The 26,640-nt window shown below is 38.8% G+C and overlaps 2 protein-coding genes across 6 annotated transcripts in view; both read right to left on the bottom strand.

The window, feature by feature from the left end:
* VEPH1 (ventricular zone expressed PH domain containing 1) overlaps positions 1-26,640 on the bottom strand; it is a 216,775-nt gene that overhangs the window by 178,184 nt on the left and 11,951 nt on the right. For all 5 annotated transcript variants that reach the window (XM_032631409.1, XM_032631407.1, XM_032631408.1 and 2 more), the window contains one exon: positions 4,273-4,488. In XM_032631409.1, the coding sequence (XP_032487300.1) occupies positions 4,273-4,488 (216 nt within the window). The remainder of the gene's footprint in view (positions 1-4,272; positions 4,489-26,640) is intronic.
* Positions 8,040-11,184, bottom strand: LOC116753110 (THAP domain-containing protein 7-like). Its single transcript, XM_032630615.1, is given in 4 exon segments — positions 8,040-8,131; positions 8,134-8,362; positions 8,364-8,932; positions 11,166-11,184. Coding segments are annotated over 4 exon segments (909 nt in total).

The raw sequence follows: 26,640 nt of genomic DNA on the forward strand, positions 1-26,640 counted from the left end.
GAAAACTGAAGCGTGGAATCAAGGTGAATGGATAGTGGGGGGTCCTTCTATAAAGAAGGAAAAACAGATACTTTTGGATTTTCCCACAGTGAATTTGGTGGCTATTTCATTCTTCCCTCCTCCCTGCTTTGGCTACCTCCCTCTTCAAATGATCATCAACAGTGCGAGAAGATGTGGAGGAAGAGATAAAAGCCAGAGCTTACTTGGCATTAGCTCTGCTAAGCAATTTGGTTGGTTGGGGAAGAGGCTGAAACCACTGTAACTTGTACTGAGGAGAAAACCAAGCATTGGCTCTCAACATCATGATGGCTGGTCTGTCGGTTCTCTAGAATTTCCTTCTAGCCCACCAGTTATGTCAGTAATTACAACCCCCTTGAGGTGCATGTGTATTTTCTTCAACCCTCTTCAGGTTTGGATTTATCCTAGAATGTAATGTGCTTTGTGGAGGGGGAGAGGGGTATCTACACTTTCAGGATTTTTCTACAGGCAAACAAATAAGCATTGGCCAACTCCATATAGAACCCTGGTCAGAGGAAGCTGTGGTTTGAAATACGTACTTCCAGATAGAGGCTGGATCACAAATGGAGATTGCTTTTATAATAAAATTGTTCTTCGTGAGCAGCAAGTATTGTTATGCCCATTTTACAGATGGCAGAACAGAGGCTTGGAGAGATGAAATAATTTGCCAATCTCTCACTGATACGAGACCAAGAGTATCTGATTCTAAGGCCCTCAAGCTCTAAAGCCTTTTGTTCTTCTACCTCTCAGCATCTCCTAAGGGAGTCAGAATTTCAGACTAGGAGGTGATCTGAGAGCTCACCTGATTCATCCTTCATTTTACAGATGTCTAAGGACACAGGGTGGGATGGCAGGATAGTATCACCCACCACAAAAGAAACCAGAACTCACAAGTGCATGCCTCAACCATGTACAGATTCTGCACTGAGGAAGGTATAGAAGGTGAATTCTGAAAATTTTACAACTATTTTGAGGTAAATGTTGCAAGTTCATACAGTTAGGACCAAGAAAAGAAAGCAGTATAACCACTAATTATTAAAAGTAGAATAGGGGGGCTTCCCTGGTGGTGCAGTGGTTGGGGGTCCGCCTGCTGATGCGGGGGATGCGGGTTCATGCCCCGGTCTGGGAGGATCCCACATGCCGCGGAGCGGCTGGGCCCACGGGCCGTGGCTGCTGGGCCTGCGCGTCCGGAGCCTGTGCTCCATGGCAGGAGAGGCCGCGGCAGTGAGAAGCCCGCGTACCGCAAAAAAAAAAAAAAAAAAAAAAAAAAAGATATAAAAGTAGAATAGGAATGGTCATCTGAAGTAGGTTTGAGTGTACGTTGAAAAAGGAAATTTAGGGAAACAAAAAGGTTTTTTCTTGTGTGTGTGTGAACATATTTAGCTTCAAATGACAGCAAAGTGGCCAGAAAAAAAAAATGTTTAAGAATACGGGCAGAAAAACTGGTGGGCCCTTGCTTGATCAGGTTGTGTGAGGCTGGGATTGCTTATCTTGGGAGGTAAGGTGGGCGGAGAGGGAATCTTTGTGTGTAGCTAAAAATGTTAAGTGGTTGACTTTAAAGTTGACCTATTGTTTTATTTTACTGAAAAAACAAAACAGAATATGAGTCATCTGGATTTCTACGTGTTTCCCACAAGAACCTATTTTACAAGTAGGACAAAATCTTCTTTTCAATATTTACCACAGGCCAAAATGTTCCCCTTAAAATCTGATTGAAAGCTAAATGCCAAAGCTGCAACCACAGGCTTGCCTTTGGTTCGTGGGAAATGACTTTCTGGGACCACACCCCTAGGGGTAGCCTGGACAAATTGCTGCACTTTGCTCTGAAAAAGGCAAGTTTACATTTAGGGCTTTCCATCTTCCATTATTACACCTTCTGCCTGCTCAGAGGGCACACGATGGACGCCCTGTGACCACACTGGCCCTACAGGCTAGAATCTCCCACTCCTGTGACTCACTTGTCCCTCTCAACCAAGACGCCTAACCCTTAGCCCTTTTCTCTGTCCTTTCCCAAAATGTCAGTGCTTGTCCTCAGGGCCCTGCTCTCAACAATCTCACAAACTCATTCTCCTTGATCAGCAGTGAGTTTCACGTTTTTATTTGCTCCCCACCATCCCCTTTTTAAAGTAGGAGACATAATGCCTTACCCAGAATGAAACACCCCTTTATGTTAGACTTTGGGGCATTTTGGAAGGTCAGCCTGCTTAGTTCTCTGATCTGGGTCTCATTTCACAAATGTGGACTTTTGTACAATCTGTTTTGTCTACTTGGAATGTTCTCTCACTCCACTTTTCCTGCCTGGTAAAATTCCCGATAATTGCTCATAACCCTTTCAAATTCGATCTCCATCCAGACTCTCTAGAACTGTACCAACACAGGAGCCGAGTGAACCTACTGAGCCCCTGAATTGTGACCAGTGCAAAGTAAGATATGCTAACACACACAATGGATTTATGAGACTTAGTATACAAAACAAGTAAAACATCTCATTAATTTTTATACTTCTTACATGTTGAAATAATAACGTTTTGGATATATTGGGTTAAGGAAAATATAATATCAAATCAATTTCATCTGTTTTCACCTCTTTTTAATATGGCTATTAGAAAATTTTAAATTCCATGTGTGGCTGATGTTTGTAGCTTGCATTGTATTTCTGTGGGACAGTGCTGCTGGAATCTAGACCAGTGGTTTTGAAATCACAGGGGGAGCTGGAGAATCGGGCTGACTTATGAGTTTCTGTCTGAATGTCTGTGGAGTGGCACTTTGGAGTGAAATAATCTATGTTTCGGATGTATTTCAATAACATAGTCAAGAATAATCAACAAACTAGTGGTTGCCAGTGGAGGGGAGGAGGGGCGACATAGGGGTAGGGGAGTGGAATGTATAAACTATTGAGTGAAAGATAGGCTCAAGGATGTATTGTACAACACCAGGAATATAGCCAATATTTTGTAATAACTATAAATGGAGTGTAACCTTTAAAAATTGTATAAAAAATAAATAAAATTTAAAAATTAATAAATACTCAAGATAAAAATAGAAGAATAATCAATGAAGAAAAGGTGTGTTAGGTCTTTGTTGTTATATCCAAAAGCATTAATCTTCCATTAATTTCGCTGAAATTCCCATTTCCTCCCCTCCCATCTCTAACCCTGGGGACAAAGGAAAAACAGTATGATAGTGTGTGGAGACTCTTTTGTTCAGTTGACCAGTCCCGGAACTGAGCAGACAAAATGCAATATGCTTCAGTTAAACACAGACAACTGTGAGAAAAAACAGAAGAAAGGAAGCTAATATTAGCTGCTCCACACAGTGCTAAACACTTTAACATAGCTGGAATTTCCTGACCTATGCTCAATAGAACACTAGTTCTGAGGGATGCTCATAAACGTTGTGTTGGGGTGAGATGGGGAAGGAAGTTACATGGTCAAATCAGACTGCAAAATGCTGTTCTAAACAATTAACCAGCTTTCTTTATTGCAGGACTTTTCAGAGCTTTTAATGTGCTATGAAACATTCTGACAGCTCAAAAGGGAAAAACTGAATTCAGTGTTTCCCAACTTATTTGACCACAGAATTCTTTTTAAAGAAACAAGTATCAACATTACTGGTTGGTAAAATTTGTCACAATGTCACTTCATCTGCATTTTGTAGGGAGGAAACCGTGGCTTAGAAGTTATGTGACTTGTCCAACATTTTAATTTTACATAATTAGTTCATGGCTAAGCCAAAATTCTAAATTCATGTTTATGCCAAAGGAAAGAACTTAAACACGGTCAGAACAGGCAAATATTATTATAATGGAAAATTCACAGTACATACAGAAATGCACTTAAAAATGACTTAGCCACTTCTCTCCACATATTCCAAGTTCACTGCCCCTCAACTCAGACTCCAACCCCTCTTTGGTCTCCTTTTCTGAATTTTCCAATGTTCCTCATTTGGATCTGGACACACAGTGCTTTACTGTTAGCTTTTTTTATATACACGTCTTATCTCTCCAAATAGATCAGAGCTTGTTGTGGTGTTACTCTGAATTCCCCTCAGTGTGTCTTGCATACAGTAGGGGCTCAGTACAACCTTCTCGGTTTATTAATTACCAGCCTGCTCAGCTTAGCTACTGATGGTTGGTGGTATCTTTTTACAGTATCTGAATGCTACAGAAACATTGGCTCTCGGTTCAGAGACACCACGTGTTCACCTAAGCTGCCAAGCCGGTCTCAAATAGCATGATGCTGAACACTGACGTACCTGTAAAATGCAACTCATGATATCAGATGCGATTTTTGCGTGGGGAGTGTCTTCATCTTTCCCGGACGGTCTCAGGTTGTGTTCCAGGCAGGAGTCCCAGAGCCCCACAAGGGCCTTTGCGTGCTTTTCAATCGACTCTGTTTCTCTGATGGCTGTTGTGATTCGTGTGATACAGATTTCAACCACTGCTTGGTCATTGTTATTGGTTTGGTAATCCTGTTTGAAAGAAAACCTTCATGTCAAATAATACTCTGGAAAGTTATCTCTTGAAGGACCTTCAAAATATGAACTCAGTCACTTAACAAATGGGTGTGCCACACTGCGGCTAAAGGATGAGGCTGTAAAGCCCAATGCAATACCTTCTTCTTTGGAGATGGGTACTTTGTGGACTAGGCAGATTTGCAAACGTGCTAAAATGGAGCAGGTTTGTACTATCACAGATACACAGACAGGGAGCAGAGAGAGTCCAAAGGAGCTTAATTATTCACTTGCACGTGGGTTCAAATTTCAGGCTATTTCAGTTTCTAAGTTCATTAGAGGTCAGGGTTTATTCTTTGCTCTGACATTTCAGCAACTTTTGTGAAATGTTTCAAATTACTCTCCAATTTCCCCTCAGGAGTGTTCTCTCTCTTTCTGCACATAACAGAACTTATCATTTCATCTCTTCCTTTTAATTCAAATAACTACCAAGTCCATTGTAGCTCTCCCCAACCAAATTTCCCTCCATTCCCCTATTTTAATTCTTCCTCAAATACCTAATGATCTTTATGGAGAGGTAATATGACCCTTCAAAAAATCTAAATGTGAAAAATAGGTCCATCACTTTAACTTGGGAAATTGGCCTGTGAACTCTGTGTGGTGGATTGGCAAAACTGAACACAAAACAGAGCAGGGAAGAGCTTAGATTCTTGCACCATCATGTGCCATAAGAGCCAGGAAGTGGTGGGGCTTTCCTGTCCAACTGCAGGCTCTAGCTTGATCTTTTTTCTACTCTTACAACTAATGTTGCAGTAAATACCTTATGCGTGAAGCCCTCTCCATGCTGTAGATTATGTATAGTCCAGATTCACCAGAAGTGGAAATTTCTGAGACAAAACTCAGGAACATTTTAAGGCTCACGATACATACTGCCAAACTATTTTCCAGAAAGGTCTTACTGATTTATACTCCCATCAGTTGGGTTAAAGCGAGCTCTGCCCATTGTACCTTTGCAAGAACAGAGTATTTTTAATTTTTGCTAATTTGATCGGTGAAAAACAGTATCTCATTGCTGTTTTCCTTGGAATTTCTTGATCAGAAGTAAGGTTGAATATTTTCACACGTTTTATTTGTCATTTGTATTTCCTCCTTTGGGAATTGCCCACTGTATCTTATGTCTATTTTTCCTTAAATGACTTCATTTTTTTTTTTTTTTGGTCCTTCTTTGGTGAAATAATATCTTTTTCTATTAAGGATATTATGTCAACCTTTGGCATATTGGTTGTGAGTATGTCCCCATGTTACATTATTTTTAGTTGTTTTGCTGCTCTTATTGACATGCTAAGGTTTTAGATAGCCAAATCTATCAGTCTTTGGGGACTTTATTGTTTCTCCTTTTTTTAATTGGAAATTAAAGTTAGTTAAATTATTTAGTTTTTTGAAAAGATAATACATGGACATGGTACAAAAGACACAAAGAAAAGATTTACACTGAAAAGTTAGTCTCCCTTTCACCTCAGTTCCCTTCCCTGGGGAAACCATGCTCACCAATTTCTCACGTATTTGACAGATGTACTCTATGCTCATACAAATCTCCATCTACATGCACTCCTTCCTTCTTTCCTTCCTTCCTCCCTCCCTCCCTTTCTTTGTGATTCCTTTAATAGCTTTTTATTAACTTCATGTTTTCTTTTTTCAAAGGTTTAATAAAAATTTACCTGGAGACTTCCCTGGTGGTCCAGTGGCCAGGACTCCACACTCCCAATGCAGGGAGCCCAGGTTTGATCCCTGGTCAGGCAACTAGATCTCACATGCCACAACTAAGAGTTCACATGCTGCAACTAAAAGATCCCGCACATAGTAGCGAAAATCCTGCATGCCACAACTAAGATCTGGCACAAATAAAAAAATAAATATTTTAAAAAATTTTACCTGTATTTTTTCTACATTAAAAAAAACAACTCAACAACATTTAATGTTTAGTATTTTAGAAATTAATCTTTTAACCATTCACTTAGCTCTTGAGTCTATCTGGCATTTATGGAAGTAAGTAAAGATGTTCATTTTCTACGAATTAGCTCATCTAATTTTCCCATCATTATTCACTGAATAATGCAGTTCCTAGTTATTGTTTTATGTGTATATCCGGTTCTAATTCAGGGCTGTCTCTTCTGTTTACTTGTTCAATTTTTTTTTTTTTTTTTTGTCTCTCGTAAGTATTTGTCATAGGCTTGCTCCATTAAAGCCACAGCAGTGCTACCTACACACAAACCTCGCCACACAGTCCCCACTGGTGGGTTCCAGTCCGTGGTCTCCTGGAGCTGAGGCCTGGCCGTGCCACCAGAAGCCTCAGGATCAGCCAGTCTTGCCTGGTTCTCTGTTCATGCCAGCAGCTCCCCACCCCTACCGGGGGTGCCCCCGCCAGGTAGTTGGAAGGCCGGTGGGAGGAATGCAGGCCGACTTCTGGCCTCTCCCCGCCGGAGCGGAGCCCTGGCGGGGCTGGAGCCGGCTCTCCTGGCCCCTCTGTGGCTGCCTTGCTCCTGGGCTGCACTGGAGGCTCCTGCCTGGGCCGGGAAAGCAAGGGCAGGCCACCCCACCGGGTCCTTCCCTGTCCCGGCAGAAGGTGCTGAGAGTCCAGCCCGGTGCAGAAGCCACCACTCTGCCTCCCTTCTGGGAACAAGCGCCCTTCTGCCCCAGCTGCCAGGAAGCCACTTTAGGGAAAGATGGTCTACCTTCTGGGCCTTCGAGTTCGTTTCCTGCCTCTGGTTGTGCCCCGCGTAAATGCAGCACCTGCCACTCCTCAGGCCTTGCTGAAGAGCCCCGGGTGCCGTGTGCTGGTGACCGGGTGGCCCTGAGGGGAGGGGAGTTCACCTGTAGCCACCTGCAAGCTAGCAGCCGGCGGTGCAAGATGCGCCTCAGCTGGCCTCAGAGTTTGGGCTCGGGAACCACCTGTGAACCCTGCTCTGCGTCCGCCTCCGGTAATGGCCGTTCCACTCTCCCAGGCGTAATGTGAATCAATGAAGTTGTACTCCGAGGGCCCCCCAAAAGCAAATTTCACAACACTGTGTGGCCGTTTCCAGGACTAGAAAGAATTCAGTGGTGCTCTCGGGGCCGTTGTGGCCGAGGCCCAAGAGGCAGAGGTCACGTGTGCTGTACGTCACCTCACACACTTACCTGATGACCACAGGTGAGGGGAGGCCTTCCACATTCCAGCTGAACTGAAGGAAAATGAGGACACAGGTCGAGGCCAGGATGGCTGCCCACGTGCCTGTCCCTCTGCTCCCCACATGCCTCATCCCTGCCCTCCAGGGACCAGAAAGGTCATTGTAGGGCCCTCACTACTTGCCAAGCATAGCAGCCTCAGGAGGTCAGTAATCGTCATTCTTGTGTTTTTCCGATGAGACAGGCCTGGTGGTGAGTGGGGAGCTGAGCCAGAGAGCAGGGCTTCCTTCTAGAATCCCATTTATTTTGGCATCAGGCAGGTCTGGTGAAGGCAGCTCAGGTCAGGTCCCTCTCCAGGAGGATTCTGAGTTTGGCAGAGGCTGGAGCCCTGACGGGCAGCCCCTCGCTCAGGCCATGCTGCGGCTTAGCTGCGTGGCAAAGTCCTGCGCATGCTCCTGCAGAGTCCGGCGGGCAGCCGCCTGGCCCCTCTTCTCCCGCGCCGCGCCTGCTGCAGCTTGGTCAGCCTCTGCTCCCGCCGCTTGCAGGCCTGCAGCTGGCGCTGGGCCTTGTCCAGGGCGTCAGGTGCGGCTTCAGCCCGCCGCTTCCAGAGCAGGCCGCTGCCCACCCGGTCGCTGGGCTCGTTTCGGATGGAGGCTCCGGCGGGTGGCGGGAGGCACAGCACGCAGGCCGAGGGGGAGGCGGTCCTCGGCTCCAGAGGCGACGGCTGCCGGTTCCCGCTTGGGTGCCGGATCAGTGCTGCGGCCCGCTTCATCTGCCTGGGCGCCCAGGGGCCCCAAGCGGTCTGAGAAGGCGCTACTGAGGCGAGCCTCCAGCCTCTCCGTGGGGTAGGTAGGCAAAGCGGCAGGGGCTGACGCCTCTTCCGCCGGAAGGCAGGTGACGTCAGCAGGTGGAGGCGGAGAAGTTGGCATTGTGGACCCTTGGCCCTCAGAGCAGTGCTTACTGCGTCGCGGGAGCTGGCTGACTTTAGGAGGTCCAAGTGGGTAACTGTGCCCCTGGGTCCTGGTCGTTGGGCGGAACTTGGAGAAGCACTCAGATATTGTGGGAACTGCTCCCTCCTTCAGCCTGTGATACCCACTGATTCCCACCAGTTCAAAGCAGTTCTCCTCAAAGTGTTTGAAGCAGATGTACTCGGGTGCCGGGTCCCACAGGCCCTGGCCATTAGGGTCCAGGCGCTGGTAGTTGGCCAGCCACAAGCCTCGTCTCTGGTTGTCCTTGTTGGGAAGCCTGTGGAAGGAGATGCCACGGTTGCACGTCTCGCATGTGTCCCACGTGCACTTCCCTGCACAGAGCAGTGACGGGACGTGGTTTCACCATTGCTGCGCTGAAGTCTGGCGAGGTGTGATACCGAGACGTTTAGCTCGTCTTCTTTTTTTAAAAAAATTTATTAATTTTATTTACTTTATTTTTGGCTGCGTTGGGTCTTCGTTGCTGAGGGCAGGCTTTCTGTGGTTGCCGCGAGCGGGGGCTACTCTTCCTTGCGGTGCGCGGGCTTGTCGTTGCGGTGGCTTCTCGTTGCGGAGCGCAGGCTCTAGGCGCGTGGGCTTCAGTAGTTGTGGCACGTGGGCTCAGTAGTTGTGGTGCACGGGCTTAGTTGCTCTACAGCATGTGGGATTTTCCCAGACCAGGGCTCAAACCCATGTCCCCTGCATTGGCAGTCAGATTCTCAACCACTGCGCCACCAGGGAAGCCCTCTAGCCTTCTTAACTGTAGTATTTTTTCTGATCATTCTCTTGGGTTTACTAGAAAGATTTCTGTATTGTATCTGTACCTTTTATGTATCTCACGGCTTATTGTGTCAGCTAGAATTTCCTAAGCTATTTCACATAAAAAGGATAAAAGAAAGAATGCGGTTTAGTTTCTGGTTTTAGTTCCTGATTTTTGATATATACAATTTTATGGCCAAAAGCAAGAAAATACTGTGTTTTAAATCATATAGATGCACCACTTTCTATTTTGAAAGTTTAAATATTTGTTTTAATTTTTTTCGTGTCCTTTCAGCATCTATAGAGGTAACCAAGCATTTTTTTCCTTACCTGGCTTATGGATGTGAAGTGTTACGTTATCATATAGTATGAAATTTCCGGATATTAATCCATCACCATATTCCTAGAATGAACATCGCTTGGTTTGGTGGATTGTTTATTATATTTTCTTTTACCTTTCTCCTTTGTTGGTGAGTGTATTTTTAATTTTAATGCAGCAGACTTATTACTTGTGCCAGAACCTATATAGCAAATAGGTACTTATAGAGCCAAGTCATAGAGAAAAATGGAATATTAGAGGGCAAATAAGTGACGCTGACTTTTCCAAAAATCTCTGCAGCAACAGAAAAACCAAAACCATCCTTAGGGGAGAAAAATAACAGAGAACACCATTGGGCTAAAATCACTATCTTTGGCCATAACTGTTCTTGTAAAAAGCAGTTATTTTAATGGCATCATCTTCAAATATGAAGCAGCATCATATTGGTTACTTTATGTAATAAAGGGAATATACATAAAATCAGATGAAACAGAACCAATACCATAGACAGAAGGAAGCCTGTATTCCAACTGTAAATGCTAAGATGGTTAATATGATTGCTCCATAACATTTTCTCTAAGCTCTCTGGACTCCAAGAAGAGGAGGAAATTGTGTACCACAGTGCTTCCGGAACATATAATCGTACCTGGTACATAGTTGATGCCCAGTAAAGGTTCATTGGTTTTATTCATTTATTTAATTTATAAAAAATTGAAGTATAGTTGATATATATATCACAATATACAATATTATGTTAGTTTCAGGTGTGTTAGTTTCAGGTGTACAGCATAGTGGTTCAGTATTTTTGCAGATTATATTCCATTATAGGTTATTATAAGATAATGGGTATAATGCTATATAGTAAATCCTTGTTGCTTATCTGTTTTATATATAGTGATTTATATCTCTTAATCCCATACCCCTGATTTGTCCCTCCCTTCTTCCCTCTCCCCTTTGATATCCACAAGTTTGTTTTCTATGTTTGTGAGTTTGTTTCTGTCTTGTATACATTCATTTGTATTATTATTTTAGATTCCACATATAAGTGATATCATATAGTATTTGTATTTCTCTGACTTATTTCACTAAGCATAATATTCTCATTGGTTTTAATTGAATAGGAAAGAAGATTTTGTTGGCACTAATTTTCAGAATTTAATTATGTGAAAAAATATATTTACGAATCTTAATTTAAAATTTAATTTAAAAAATAGGAAATAAGAAAAAAGCCTCCCTTTTCCCCTACTCATTACCCTCCCACAAAGAACCAAGTTATTACTTTCTTGTGTGTCCTTACAAAGACTTTATATACATATTCAAGCAAATGTACATATGTACATAGAGAAATATATGATACACATACATACGTACATATACATATATACTCCCCCACTCCTTATTTTACACACAAATGGTAGCAAAATGGACATACACATCTGCATCTTGCTTTCTCACTTCATACTAAATCTTGGAGATCTTTTCAAACTAACATATGAAGAGTTTCGCCATTCACGTTTATGGTAGGATAGTATACCAATGTAAGGAGGTACCATAGTGTATTTAATTTGCCCCCTATTGATGAACGTTTAGGCAGTTTCCAGTCTTTGGAATTATGAAAAATGTTGCATTGTCTAACTTCATATGCAAGTTACTTCACACTTACAGGAGCATGTGCATAGAACAAATTCCTATAAGTGGAAGTAGATTGGTGTCTCTCCATTACTCTTCTGTTTTATATTTTTTCTTGGTTGTTATTATCACTACTGTGAGTACTACTACTGCTACCCAGAGGAGCTATAGAATCATCTTGCCTAGTTCAGAAAGAAAATTTCTGATGATGTTTTTATTAAAATATTTCAACTAATTTAGGGATAACTGACATATTTATGATGCTGAGTTTCCTATGTAAGAATATAGCATGCCTCTACTTTTCAGGTCCACTTTTGTGTCCCTCAGAAAGATTTTAAAAGATTTCTTAATCTAGAGCATGCACATTTATTCATGCAGATTATTTATATATATCTACTTTATCTTTCTTTTGACATTCTAAATTGGTTCTTCTTGGTGACTATTTCCACTAACTGGTTATTGTTATATAAAATCTACCAATTTCTGAACACTAATTTAATACCCTACCAATTCACTGAATTCTTTTAATGTTAGAGTGTTTTCAGTTGATCCTCTTGGATTTCCAGTTATGTTCTCATGTTATTTGCAAAAGATGGCAATTTTACCTCCTCCTTTTTAAACTTTTTGCTAATTTTATCTTCTTATTAATTGTTTTGGCTAGAATCTCTAGAAAAATGTAAAAGAATTACATTATACTAGAAAGTCTTGTACAGTTCCTAACTTTAAGGAAAATACTCCTAGAATTTCTCTAGTAAGTATTATGCTGTTTTTTTGTAATGTTAAGAAAGTACCAATCTATTCCTGTTTTATTGAATTTATCTTTTAATCAAGAATGGATAATGAATTTCATTAAATGCCTTTTTAGAATTTATAGATATATTATTTTTGCCCTTAGATCTATTGATATGATAAGTTATAGACACAAATTTCCTAATGTCAGTTATCTTTGCATTCCTGGAATATATCCTATTGCATCCTGGGAAATTAATTTTTTAATGTGCTACTGGGTTTGGTTTATTAATATTTTATTTAATAATTTTGCATCAATATTTGAGGGATTTGTCTTTATCTTTGTCAGGTTTCATACCAACTTTATGACAATTTCATAAAAAGATTTTGGAAGATCTTTCTTATAGCCTTACTTAAATTTTTTTACTTTCATGTATTATGGCCCAAGAGAAGTGAATTAAAATTTCCTACAACTAATATATCTTATCTTTTTTTCCTGGTATCTCCTAAAGTTTTCATTTTATGAATATTGTTGCTATATAATTTGATGCATAGATATTCTTAATCTTTATAACTTGTGAACCAAATCCTTTGTCGTAAAAATTTCCTTTCTTTGTCTCATTTAGTGTTTTTGGCATATGTTTTTCCTTGTCTGATATAAAGATCATGAGTTCTTTCTTTTGGTTTGCATTTTCCTAGCATCATTTTCATATTTTTAACATTTCTTTTACATACTTTTACATTGATTTACATCAAATGAATGGCTGTTAATATAATTTTGTATAAAACAATTTAGTAGTCATTATTCAATGCTTCTTAATAGCTGAAGATATGCCTAGTATATAGGTTATACAAAAATAAGAAGGTAGTACTTGATCATATGATTCCAAATCATTCTGTCAGCACTTTTTTAAAATTAATTTTTATTGGAGTATAGTTGATTTACAATGTTGTGTTAGTTTCTGCTGTACAGCAAAGTGAATCAGCTATACGTATACATATATCCACTCTTTTTTAAACATGGTGGGATTACATGCAGAGTTCACAGATCTTCATTTGAGAACAGAGGGCCCTGCTTTAGCAGATATGTGGACAAACTGCTTCTCAGAATTTTCAGCAAAGAGGATTAATTTTGACTCAGTGTTGACTTTCTGTCTCAAAGTGTCATTTCATGTGCTTTATTTGGTAATTTGGCATGGTACAAAAAATAATAATAAACTCATATTAGTTTTGAATATGTGGCATATGGTTTTGCTGTAAATATCAAAAGGATTTGCTTTAATTTGAATTAATTTTAACATGTACTTTAATCAAGTAAATTATTGATTTTCATCTTTTTATTATTACATTTTCTAAATCATTTTATTTAATATATGTCTCTTGTTTGCTAGCTTTTGCCTTGTGATCCCATCTAAAAGTCTTTTTCTTATAACAGACAAGTTTGACCATTTAGATGAAATGATATGATAGATATATTTGATCTTAATATGTCATTTTATTTTGTACTATGATTTTGTTTTTTTAAATCATTTTATTTAATATATGTCTCTTGTTTGCTAGCTTTTGCCTTGTGATCCCATCTAAAAGTCTTTTTCTTATAACAGACAAGTTTGACCATTTAGATGAAATGATATGATAGATATATTTGATCTTAATATGTCATTTTATTTTGTACTATGATTTTGTTTTTTCTTAACTTTTGGAGTTCAGTTATTTTGCTAGGAAGTGGCACATCTTGGGTTAGACACAAACAAAGCCAGAAGGCACAAATAAGCTGTATGAACAGGTAGCCTAGACTCCTATGTCATCTACTACTATAGAAATGACACCTCCAGGACACAGTCATATGGCAGGTTCCCTTATGATCTGCTGATAGAGTAGGAAAACATGTGAACTTGGACTACTGATGGGTTAGCTCAGTATGTGGATGGAAGTCAAAATTTGACTGCTGTTTCAGTGTAGACCTAGTTAGAAGTAGACCTTGAATGACAACAATAAGAGAAAATTCTCCCAATGGACAGAGCTTCAGGCTGTGCACTTGGTCCTTAACTTTGTATGGAAAAAGGAACGTACAGGTAAGAGCTAAGAATAATGAGTGGTGGCAGATGGCTTGGCTGAATGGCCAAGGGCCTGGAAGAAGGAAGATTGAGAGATCAGAGATAAGGAACTCTGAGCAAGAAACATGTGGTTTGATACATGGAATTTGGCACAAAGTGTAGATATCTTTTTTATCCCATTTTAATGCCCATGAGAGCATTAACCACAGAAGAGGCACTAAAAAAACAAGTGGATAGGATGGCTGAGATGACATCAGCTTTATCATAGCCACTACAGTGTGATCCAATGGGTGCATGAATGGAGTAGCCTTGGGATATAAGCTAGGCATCACCCAACAGCATAAGCTCCTATTCACCAAGGTTGATCTTGTTATTATTGTCATTGCCTAAGTGTGCAGTCTGCTGGCAACAGAGGTCAGTGCTGAGCCCCCAAAATGGCACTATCCCTCAAGAAAACCAATCAATCATTTGATGGCAATTTTTTTGCTTTAGGTCTTTCCACTCCAGAAAAGACATCAATACCTACTGAATAGATGTAATCAGAGTTTGAGTTTGCCTTTCCTGCCCCCAGGTCTTAAGCCTCAACTACTATTTAAGGGGTCACAGAGTATGTGATCTGCTGACATAGGATCCCACAAAACATTGTATCTGACCAAAGAACCACTTTACAGCAAGGAGGTTCAGCAGTCGGCACATGGTCATGGGATTCTATCACTTGTTCTTATCACATACCACCTGAAACTGCTGGACTAACAGATCAATAGAATAGGCTTTTGAAGGAGCAACTCAGCCAAATACTCTATATGAATGGGCCACCATTCTCCAACAAACAATATATATACATACATACATGCTAAAATAATGACCATCGCATGGTGTTGAATTCACTATGGGTAGAATACACACGCCTGGGAGCCCAGCCACTCCAGGTTCCTGAGTCAAGAGACCAGCAGAAAACAAAAAGAGCTGCCATCCTGGCAAGGGTAATTGGCCACAGCATTAGGAGGAGGTTGGGCTGCTGTTACACAGTGGGGCATCTGTAGGCACTCCCTTGCCCAATTTTGATGTAAATGGACAAAGTCGCAGCCTAAGAAGGGCATGGAGACCAGGGTCTCAGATCCCTCAGGAAAAAGCATCTGAGTCCCCCAACTAAGAAGCAACTTAAATCAGCAGAGGTGTAAGCTGAAGGTGAGGAGAATCTAGAATAGGTGGTGAAGGAGGAAGACTATATCAGCTTTCTTGTTGCTGCTGTAATGAATTATCACATATTTAGAGGCTCAAGAATTTGTGTTGACAAATTAATTTTCTTACAGTTCTGGAGGTAAAAAGTTGAAAATGAGTCTCATTGGGCTAAAGCACAGATAGTTCATCTGGAGGCTCTGAGGGGAGAATCCAATTCCTTTTCTTTTCTAGTTTCTACAAGTTATGTGCATTCCTTGACTCATGGCCTCCATGAGCCTCCATCTTCAAAGTACATCACTCCAACCTTGCTTCCATCATTCCATCTCCTTCTTCTGCCTCTGACTTTCTCGCCTCCCTACTGCAAGGATCCTTGTGATTATACCAAGCCCACCCAGATAAAAGAGAAAAATCTCCCCATGTCAAGATCCTGAACTATATTACATCTGAAAAATCCCTTTTGCCATGTAAGGTAAAATCCATAGGTTCTGGAGTTTAAGATGTGGACATCTTTGGGGAGCCATTATTCAGCCTGCCATGAGATGATGAGTACCAATTGCAGCACTGATACCAACTGGAGTGGTAGAGATCAATCAGCATCTCCGAGAAGCTGTTTCCATATGGGAAGAAATGATTACATAAAGCAAATGGACTCACATGGTGCCAGGGGTAGACTGTAGTGGAGACTATGCTACACTGCCCAAATCCCCTGCTAGGAAAAAGACACTCATTTTCTCAGCTGGTTCATAGCCAAGTTTGCCTGCCAAAACTGTCCTTGGTCAAAGGAAATGGCCTCACCCAAGATTTTGTTTCTCCCTTGGAGCAGTCATTTTAAATTGGGTCCCTGGAACCCAGTTACCACAGAGCTTATATAGATGACCTTGAGAAACATACTAAACCATGCCTAAACAATCATTTAACAACAAATAGCAAAGAGATTTTCATTTGGATGAAACAAGCCTCAGTAAAAGTTGAAGGTGCAAATCAATGAAAGCACATGGCATATACATGTGTCTTGGTTCATGAACACAAAGGTTCAATAACTTCCATGCTAAGAGAGTACTGAATTTTTAGGAAATTTTGAAAAAGCTGCCTTGGAATGACGCTGGAGTGTACAGGATAGTGTCAGTGAGATTGTTGAACCAAAGGCATATATTCAAAGATTTCTAACTAGCAAAGTTGAGCAGCTGTCCATAAGGATAAATCACTTCACATTGGTCGTAAATTCAGCTGATATGTTAATATATTAGGTATAGGTGCACCAGTTAGGAACCTTCTTATTACTGTGAACTTCTTGCAGCTAATAATTTCTTATTCCATACCACTTCACTAAAAATAAAGAGACTTCTCAACTGGAAATTTAATATATTCAAATTCCTATGTATGACATGAAGAAAAATTTATTCTCTAAAAAGGAGATTTCCTCCAGTAAAGGGAAAAACCTGAATTAGTAGTTAACTGCTTCCTTCGGCAGATATTCAAAAAGACAAAGCAAAACAAACAAACAAAAACAAAAAAACCCAACCTTTTTAATTATTTTAATGATGTAATTGAATAGTTTAAAGCTTTTTGGTGAAGAATCAGCTTTGAAGTTATGAAATTCTTATGAAATATATATGTGTCCATATGTATGTGTTTATGCTTGAGCACAAGATTGGGTTAGTACCCATGCATATTAAAATGCTTGAGCACAAGATTGGGTTAGTACCCATGCATATTAAAATGAATATCTTCCAAGGACCAGATCTATTTAATAGCAAACCCATCAAGCTGAGTTTAGAGATTCATTCTCACAGTGACCTGGTCATTGTCAATTTTAAAGTAATTTATCCTAAAGTGGTGGGCATGTCAAAATGGAGGAGTAGGACAATGAAAAAGCCACGCATTGTGCTGCTCCAGGTCTAGTTATCAGGATGGATAACTCCCACTCAGCCATAGACACCACACCTCCACATCACCATCCATTAACCTTTCAGTCACCCTCCTCTATGTTGTAAGCACTCTTCAGGGAATGGCCCACTGGCAAAAGGGAATGTGGAACCTCTGAAATAAAATGGTTAGTGGTGGGAGGAGTGGATTTGGCATGAAAGTAGAGGCTTGAGAGAGAAGAAGGGAGACATCTTATGGCAAAGGATGGACCATTTCTCTTCCCCTTTAGAGACAGTATAACATAGTGGTTATGAGCATGGGCTCTTGGGTCAGACTGCCCAAGCTCAAAGCTATGTTCTGGTCTTATCAGCTCCGCAATCTTGGGCAATCACTTATCTCTCTATAACTCAGTTGCCTAATCTTTAAAATTGGAATGTTATTAATATTTACCTCCTATAGTCATAGTTGTGAGGATTAAATGAGCTAACATACAGGGAAAGGATTTACAACAGTGTGTGGCACATAGTAAGTACAGATAAAGGTTAGCTATTACTATGTTTATTATTTCTCTTAAGGATACCAGATCCCTAAAAGCCAGCCTTGGGTTTATAACTTACAGAGAATTACAGATATTGCCTTCTTTGGTTACAATTTTTATACATTTATTCCATAACCACTAAATAACATACAGCACAAAAAACACCACATAGTTACTCCTCGGTTATGGTCACATTCTACATTGGCGTCCATATTGATAATCCTTTATATTTGTATCACTCTTTCCACTTTAAAAACCACACCTATATGCATACCTCATTTATTTTACCATTCCAAGAATCTCCAAACTCAAGACACTAACACTAACAACAACAACAAAACCAGAAGCTGTCCCAGAGATGATAATATCACTGGGGTTCCCAGCAGAAGCAAGTATAAAACTGCTTTGAGGGATAAAACACTCAACCCTCAGGCAATTCAGTATTCACACAAGTAAAATCCTTATTTAAACACAACTAAAAAATTCAGATTTATAAAACACTCAAGGAAATAAGAAACTAAGTCTCTAATAAGCAGATTAGATACTCAAAAATTTCAAGTAATAGAATTATTGATCTCAAATTATGCAATTATATGTTCAAAATGATTCAATGTATAAAGAAAATTATTATTATTTTTTTGCAGTACGCGGGGCTCTCACTGTTGTGGCCTCTTCCGTTGCGGAGCACAGGCTCCGGACGCGCAGGCTCAGCGGCCATGGCTCACGGGCCCAGCCACTCTGCGGCATGTGGGATCTTCCCGGACCGGGGCACGAACCTGCGTCCCCTGTATCGGCAGGCGGACTCTCAACCACTGCGCCACCAAGGAAGCCCCAAAGGAAAATTATTTTTATGAACAAAGACCAAGTCACTTTAAAAAGGCCCCAAAGATGTCAAAAAGAACCGAATGAAACTTAGAATGGAAACCAAATGAAACTTGGATGGCAATCAAATTCCAACCCCCAAATACTCAGTGGATTGGAATACAGAGCTGAGGAAACGAAAAAAACAAAGTATCACATAGAGATGGAAAATATAAAAGATGAAGAGACATAGAGTTCCAAAACATTTTTTTCCTGTGATGAGAACCTTTAAGATCTACTCTCTCAGCAGCTTTCAAATATGCAATACAGTGTTATTAACTATCATCACAAGGGGAAAAATTTGTAACTTTGATGGTGATGCATGTTAACTAGACCTATTGTGGTGACCATTTTGCAATACATACAAATATCAAATCATTATGTTGTATACCTGAAACTAACATAATGTTATATGTCAATTATACCACAATTAAAAAGAAAGAGAGACATGAATAAAATAGGATAGAATATAAAGGATATGAGGGCAATTCTTTCTGTCTGCTTTGTTTACCATTATATTCCCAATATCTAAAAACATTGCTGGAAGATAGTAGGTACTCAAAACATATTTTTGGAATGCATAAATAAGTAAATAAATAGGATTTCCAGAAGGAGAGATTAGATGGGAAAGGCAATATTTGATACAATATTTAAGAACTTTCCAAGTTTGATAAAAGGCATAAAACTCAAAATCACAAAACACAATGAGGATTAAGTAGAAGTACACAAATAAAACCACATCTAGACACATAATAGTGAAAACCTATAACATCAAAGACACAGAGAAAATATTAAAATAGAAAAACGTAGATTATGCATAAAGGAATGACAAACTGACAGCAGATTTCACAACAGCAATAGTATAGATTACTGAGGAATAAAAAGACTACAAATCTAGAAATCTATATCCAGGTAATTATCATTCAAAATTAAGGGCAAAATAAAGACAAAAAGTCTGAAAAACAGAAAAACAAACATTGAGAGGGTTTATTACTAACAGACCTTCACTGAAGGGGCTTTAAAATGTATACTTCAGAAAGTAGGAATTTGGATTCAAAAGGAAATAAAAAGGAGGAAGAGAATAAAAAAAAAAATGAATGGTGAGAAAAGAAAGAGTACCTTAGGTGCTCAAAGTAAGCATTGGCTGAATTTAAAAAAACAAGTCAGTAATTTTAAAGAATAGTTTTGAGGGCATTAAACAAGGTAGAATAAAAGTGCTGCTTAAGAATATGTAAGATGAGTATTAAAGTGTTCCAACTTCCTTGTGGTAATAGGAGGAGAATAGAGCCATTGCATAACTTTAGACATTCATTATAATTTATCAGATGTAAGAAGGTGTCAATTATAAGACCTACCATTATGAAGAAAGAGAAAAATGTGCCATTTAATTGTGAGTTACATCATGCCTTAAAGAAAATCTTATGCACGACACGAATTCGTTTCTTTGAAATTTCTTTCATCTATTCTAAGGGAATTGCCTGTTTCTTCTGCTTTCAGTTGCACTACTTACTATATTTTAATAGGCAATCTTTTATAAATACCTCAGTAATAAAAAGGTGTTTTTATTTTGTTTTGTTTTAGGTTCCATAAAGTTCTCAGTTACTGTTTTGCAAGAAAAGATGGAATTTCTATCTTTCCCTCAATTATGAATATTTCATTCATTAATACAGAATTTATACCCTGGTCCTCTCTTTCCATGCCTTTCTGCATTGCTAATAAGTTTTTGTGTCAGTGCCACATTATATTTAGAAGTTTTGAAACATTTTAAATGTATATTAACTCAATATTGGTAATAATAATGCACATAATTCAGTTGGAATGGTAACAATATGCAAAGCTATGATAAGTTCATGCATACGTGGGCAATGACAACTATATTATGCCTATTGCCTGGCCCATAGCAACTGTTAGATTTCAATCAATCATAAAATGTATACTTGTTTCAGAGATATAGATATGTGAAAAGTATCTTAGAATTGATGAAATATAGTGACTATGTTTGCTAAAATTTTAAAGGTAACTACTAAGAGACTAGAAATAGAAATTAAAAATTTTTAAATGCCTCTCTTAGCAATTGGCAGTCCAAGCAAAAACAATTTTATTAAGGCTATAGAAAATTTGAACAATATAATTAATAAGAATTCTTTAATTGACAAGCTTAATGTCTTATGCTCAATGATTAGAAAATACGCATTCTTCTTGGGCACATATGAAACATGTAAAGAGGCAGGCAGTCTAGTGTGGTGCTAAGAACAGTTTCTGAAGCCAAACTCTCTGAACCTGATTCTTGGCTCTACAATTTACTAGCTATATAATCTTGGACAAGTTAAATTACTAAACTCTCTGTCTCTCAGTTTCCTCGTCTATAAAGTGGGGATAATATTAGTATATTTATCTCAAAAGTTGAGAAAGGAAAAAGCATATTAACTTGTGATAAGCTCTTAGAACAGTTCCTGGAACAAAGCAACTGCTACATAAGCATTAGCTATTACTATGTACACAGATTAGCCATAAACTATGCTACAAAGCAAGTCAACCATTTCCAAACAATTGGTATCATGCAGTTAACATTCTCTGACTACAATGCAGTTAAATTTTAACTCAACAAGATTACAAATATTCTTTGGGACATTAAAGCACAACCTTCTAACTTACTTATGAGTCAAAGAGGAAATCACAATCAATAAAGTATTTAGAATTTATAATGAAAATACTATGTCTCAAAAACTTGTAGGATGAAGCTAAGTGGTACTTAGCAAGAAATCTATCATCGTAAGTGCTTATATTAAAAAATAAGAAAGTAAAAAAAAGCAATAAGCTAATCATACAACTCAGGAGATGAGTTAAAAAAAAAAAAAAAAAAAAGCAGAATACAACCAGAGAAAGAATAAAGAGGAAAATCATAAACATTAAAAAAGAAATTAATAAGAAAGAAACATCCTATATAGATGCTAAAAGCTTTAAAAAAAGACAAAATTCTAAAAATATTGATGAAAGAAAATATCAGTGAAAAAGAGCATTTAAATACAGACGCAGCAGAACACACACAAAATAATGCAAACATTTTTATGCCAATCAATTTGAAAACTCAGATGTACAATTTCCTAGAAATTATATTTTATCAAAAGTGACTGAAGCAAAAATCCTTCCATTTTCTTCAAAGAAATTGAATCAGTACCTCAGAAATCTACCCCAGAAAACCAACCAGACAAACTCATGGTGCCCCAAGGGTGTTTTGTGAGATCAAGGAATAGATCATCACCACCTTATAAAACTGTTGTATATAATAGAAATGTGGAGATATTTCCCAACTCATTTTATGAGACTAGTATTTATACTTTGATACCAAAGCCAGGTAAAATTAGTAGAAGAAAGGATAATTATAGGCCAAGCTTACAGTTCCAAAACTCCTTTAAAAATATGAAACCAAATCAGGAAATATATTAAAATAAATGTAAAATTTTATTTTATCCCAGGAGTGTAACAATGGCTTTATATTTTAAAAATCTATTACTGCAGTTCACCACATTAACAGATTAAAAGAGAAAACCGGATTATCTAGAAAGAGCAGAAAAAGCAGTTGATAAACTTTAACAGTTCTTCGAAAAATACAAATGAAAGGGAATCTCCTTAATCTGACAAAAGATATTAACCAAAAGCCTGGAGCAAACGACGTTATACTTACATTGCAAAGTCAGAAAGCTTCCTTTAAAGAAGGAAAAAAGTGTATCTGCTATTCCTATTGTATTCAACATTGTTCTCGAGAGCTAGTCAGGACAAGGAGACAGAGAAATCAAATAAAAGACGTAAGAATTGAGAAGGAAGAAACAAAACCATCATTATTTTAAGATAATGATTGTATATATAAAAAATTCCAAAGAATGTGCTTCTCTTTTCTTAAAAAAATCCTTTCTTGGACTCCCTAATTCTTTCTAATTACCACTCCATTTCCCTGTTCCTCTTGGTAGGAAAATGCCCAGAGTTGTCACGGCTCATTTTCTCCAAATCTCCTCCCATTCTGTCTTGAACTCCAATCCAGTTTTCACTCCTCTCTACCCAATGATACTGTTTTTGTCAAGTCACAATGACCTTCATGTGCTGGAATAATGGTCAGTTCTCAGTCCTCACATCACTTGACCTATCAGCAGCATTTGACATCGCTGTGTCCTTGATAGTGTCCACTTGGCTCTCAGGACATCATGCTCTTCTGACTTTCTTCCTCTTTCACTGGACCCTTCTCTCAGTGTACTTGACTTGTCCTCCTTCATCATCTTTTTGATCTTTGTGTGCTGGACTCAGCCTTTGGACTTTCTTCTTCTCTGTCTACACTCACTTCTTTGGTGATCCCATCCAGTCTCAAGGCCGATGAGTTCCAACATTAAAATGTCCAGCCCAGACTTCTCTGCTCAACCCCAGACTCACATATCCAACTATCTACACTATATCTCTGCTCAGATGTCTGACAGCTCAGACTTTACATGTCCAAAGAACTCTTGAGTCCTTTCTACCTCTCCCCCAAATCTGTTCCTCCCAGTCTTCTCCATTTTACTTAACAACAATTTTATCATTCTAGTTTTTCAGGCCAAAAATCTTCAAGTCCTTTCTCTCTCTCTTTTTACATGCTGTACCCATATCAACAAATCTTGTTTGTACCACTTTCAAAATATATCCAGAATCTGAACACTTATCATCACCTCTATTGCTCCAAGAGTCTCTGTTGTTTCTTATATCTGGGTTATTGCAGAGGCAGGTTAATTGGCCACCCTGTTTCCACTTTTGCCTTTTTGCAGACTCTTTTCAAAACAGGAAAAGGAAAGTCAGATCATGTTACTTCTCTGGTCAGAACTCTCCAGCTCTCTGCCCAAGGACCAATATGATCCAGCCTGCACTTTCCTTCTGACCCGATCTCCTATAATCTTTCCACTTTGCTCCCTCTGCTGCAAGCACACTGACCTCCTTGCTGTTCCTCAAAAACTCTAGGCTGCCCTCAACTTAAGGACCTTTGTACTTTATGGTTCCTCTACCTGAAGTGATTTCCTGCAGGTATCCACAGGTAATGCTCCCTCATCTCCTTCAAGTTTTGCTTAAATGTCAGCTTCTTAGTATGGCCTGCCTTGTCTGTTCTACTTAAAATTTCAAACCTCCAATTTTATGTCCCCATTCTTTGTTTTATTTTTCTACATAGCACTTATCCTCTTCTAATATACTACATATTTTCCTTATTTATTTTGTTTTCTGCCTCACCCAATTAAATGGATGAAGGCAGAGTTGTTTTTTGGTTTTTTTTGGTCTATTTTACTTACTCCTATGTCCTCAGCATAGAAGTGTCTGGAACATAGTAGGTACCTAATAAATATTTGTTGAATAAATGGAAAAAATTTATAAGTAATAAGAGAGTTGAGGGAGTTTACTGGACATAATATTACTATACAAGTGTCATTTATGCTATTATCACCTCAAAAATAGTTGAAAAATATAATTTTTTAAAAGGGTACCATTTATAACTTCAGCTAAAAGCATAAAATATTTATAAATTTTAAAGAATGTATAAGACTCAAGAGCCTTAAGAAAAAAAATCATAAAACCTTATTGAAAGATATTGAAGAAGATCTAAATAAATGGACAGATGAACATTATCTACAGATAAGAAAACAGTACCGTAAAGATGTTAATTTTCTTCAGATTAATCTACAGATATAATGAAATTTCAATCAAGATACTGACAGAATTATTCATGAAACTTGAGAAGCTTAATACAAAATTATTAAAGAACAGAAATAAAACAATTTTAAAGAAAGAGTTTGGGGATACTCATCCTATCGGATATCAAGATGTTACAGTAAAAGGCAAGCTGGGCTTCCCTGGTGGCGTAGAGGTTGAGAGTCCACCTGCCGATGCAGGGGACAGGGGTTCATGCCCTGGTCCGGGAGGATCCCACATGCCGTAGAGCATCTGGGCCCGTGAGCCATGGCCGCTGAGCCTGCGCGTCCGGAGCCTGTGCTCCGCAACGGGAGAGACCACAACAGTGAGAGGCCCGTGTACCGCAAAAGAAAAAAAAAAAAAAAAAAAAAAAAGGCAAGCTATATTTGGAGTAAGAGACATGCAACATGCACAAAGTGACAAAGGATTTGTAGAAAAATATACAAAAAAACTCCTTTAACAAGAACAGATTCTTTTTAAACCTCAAGAGAAAAATGGAAAGGAAAAAAAAAAAACCCAAACCATAAAGAGGTGCTTTACTTAAAAGAAAACTCAAATGGCAAATAGCAAATAAACATATGAAGAAATGGTCAGACTCCCTAATAATGAGAGAAGTGAGAGCTTCCCTGGTGGCGCAGTGGTTGAGAGTCCGCCTGCCGATGTAGGGTACGCGGGTTTGTGCCCCGGTCTGGGAAGATCCCACATGCCGCGGAGCGGCTGGGCCCGTGAGCCATGGCCGCTGAGCCTGCGTGTCCGGAGCCTGTGCTCCACAACGGGAGAGGCCACAGCAGTGAGAGGCCCGTGTACCACAAAAAAAAATAATAATAATAATGAGAGGAGTGAAAGTTTAAATAACAATCATACACTGCTTCACTTAAACTGACGCTTTAAAAATCTGATAAAAGCAAGCATTGATAAGGAAATAAAGCCACTGGGACTCTCATACTGTACATGTTTGATGGGAGTGTAAATTGGTAAAACCACATTGGAGAGCAATTTGGTGGTTTATCAGAAAATTGAAAGTACACAAAACCCCAAAATTAGTTGTTTCCCTTCTGATTGTGTACACTAGATATTAAGCACATTTGCCAAAATTGTTAATTATAAGAATGTTCGCTGCAGCACTGTTAAAATAGTGAATGTCCATCAAAAAAAGATTGCATAGATAAATTGTGGCATAGTCATGGGATGGAATACACTGTTTCACTGAAAACAAAAGAATTGGAACTACATGTACCGACATAGATAAACCTCAAAAACATAACATTGAGACTTATGACACTATTTATATAAAGTTTAAAAACATAAACATAAACATAAACATAAAAAGTTTAAAAACACGTATGGATAAATACCACAACAGGATATTGGTTTCCTTAAGAGAGGAAAGGGAGGTGCATTGGGTTAGAGAGACACATGCAGGTGATAACAATTTTATTTAATTTCTTAAATTTGGTGATTTTCGTGTACCTAACTTTTTTATTATTAAAAAAATTAAAGAGAACTGGAAGACGGGTAGATCGATTAGGCATGGGTGCGCATCGTGGGAAAGGTGGTGCTGAGAGTATGAGAAGAGGCTGAATGGATAGGGAGAAAGTCTCACCTGGATAGTCTGGAAAGAGGGAGCCTAGGTAGTCCAGATAAGACTTGAAATGAAAAGACAAAACTTAAAGGTGTATTTGGGAACTTAGAATTTCGAGTGAGAAGTCACTTTCTCAAATCAAGCCTGAGGATAAAATATTTTCGAGCTCTGTTTTAGAGTAACTGATGGAAAAAAAGGGCATGGACTGCAGAGCAGAGTCTAGTAACATTCGATTGTTTTATGAGTGACTTTGGGGGAAGGATTAGAGGCTTGCTTACTGAATTTTCAGATTCTGCAAAGCTGGGAATGATAACTAATATATTGGACAGAATCATGGTTTTTTAAAAGGTATAAACATTCTGGAATGAGGGCCTAAAGACAAGAATATTATTTCAATGGTTAAAATGTGACATTCTATACTTAAAAAATTTTTTCAAGTTATCTAATTACAAATCTTGATTTAACCTCAGGGTCTTGGAACATCAAAGGATAAATGTGGCCAATTGTGTGATGTTACTATTGAAAAGAAGTTTTAGAAGCAGAGTATCTGACTAGAATCAGCAACTGTTCCAAGCAATTGGTTCAAGTATCAGGCAATGATAAATTACAATAATAAATTTAAAAGATTCCAGGGGAGGGTAACCAAAATTCTGAGAACATAGGCTACAAAGAGGCATCCTCCAAAAATCTGGAAAAAAGATTGCCCTTTGAGGATTAAACAAACAAAAAAACCCCACTTGTATGAGTGGGATTAGCTAATAACTACAGGGCTAATGCAAGACACTACCTATACATGGGTGACTTTACAGGTAAGTTAAATA

Source organism: Phocoena sinus, chromosome 4 (genome assembly GCF_008692025.1).
Source record: "Phocoena sinus isolate mPhoSin1 chromosome 4, mPhoSin1.pri, whole genome shotgun sequence".
NCBI classification, from domain to species: domain Eukaryota; kingdom Metazoa; phylum Chordata; class Mammalia; order Artiodactyla; family Phocoenidae; genus Phocoena; species Phocoena sinus.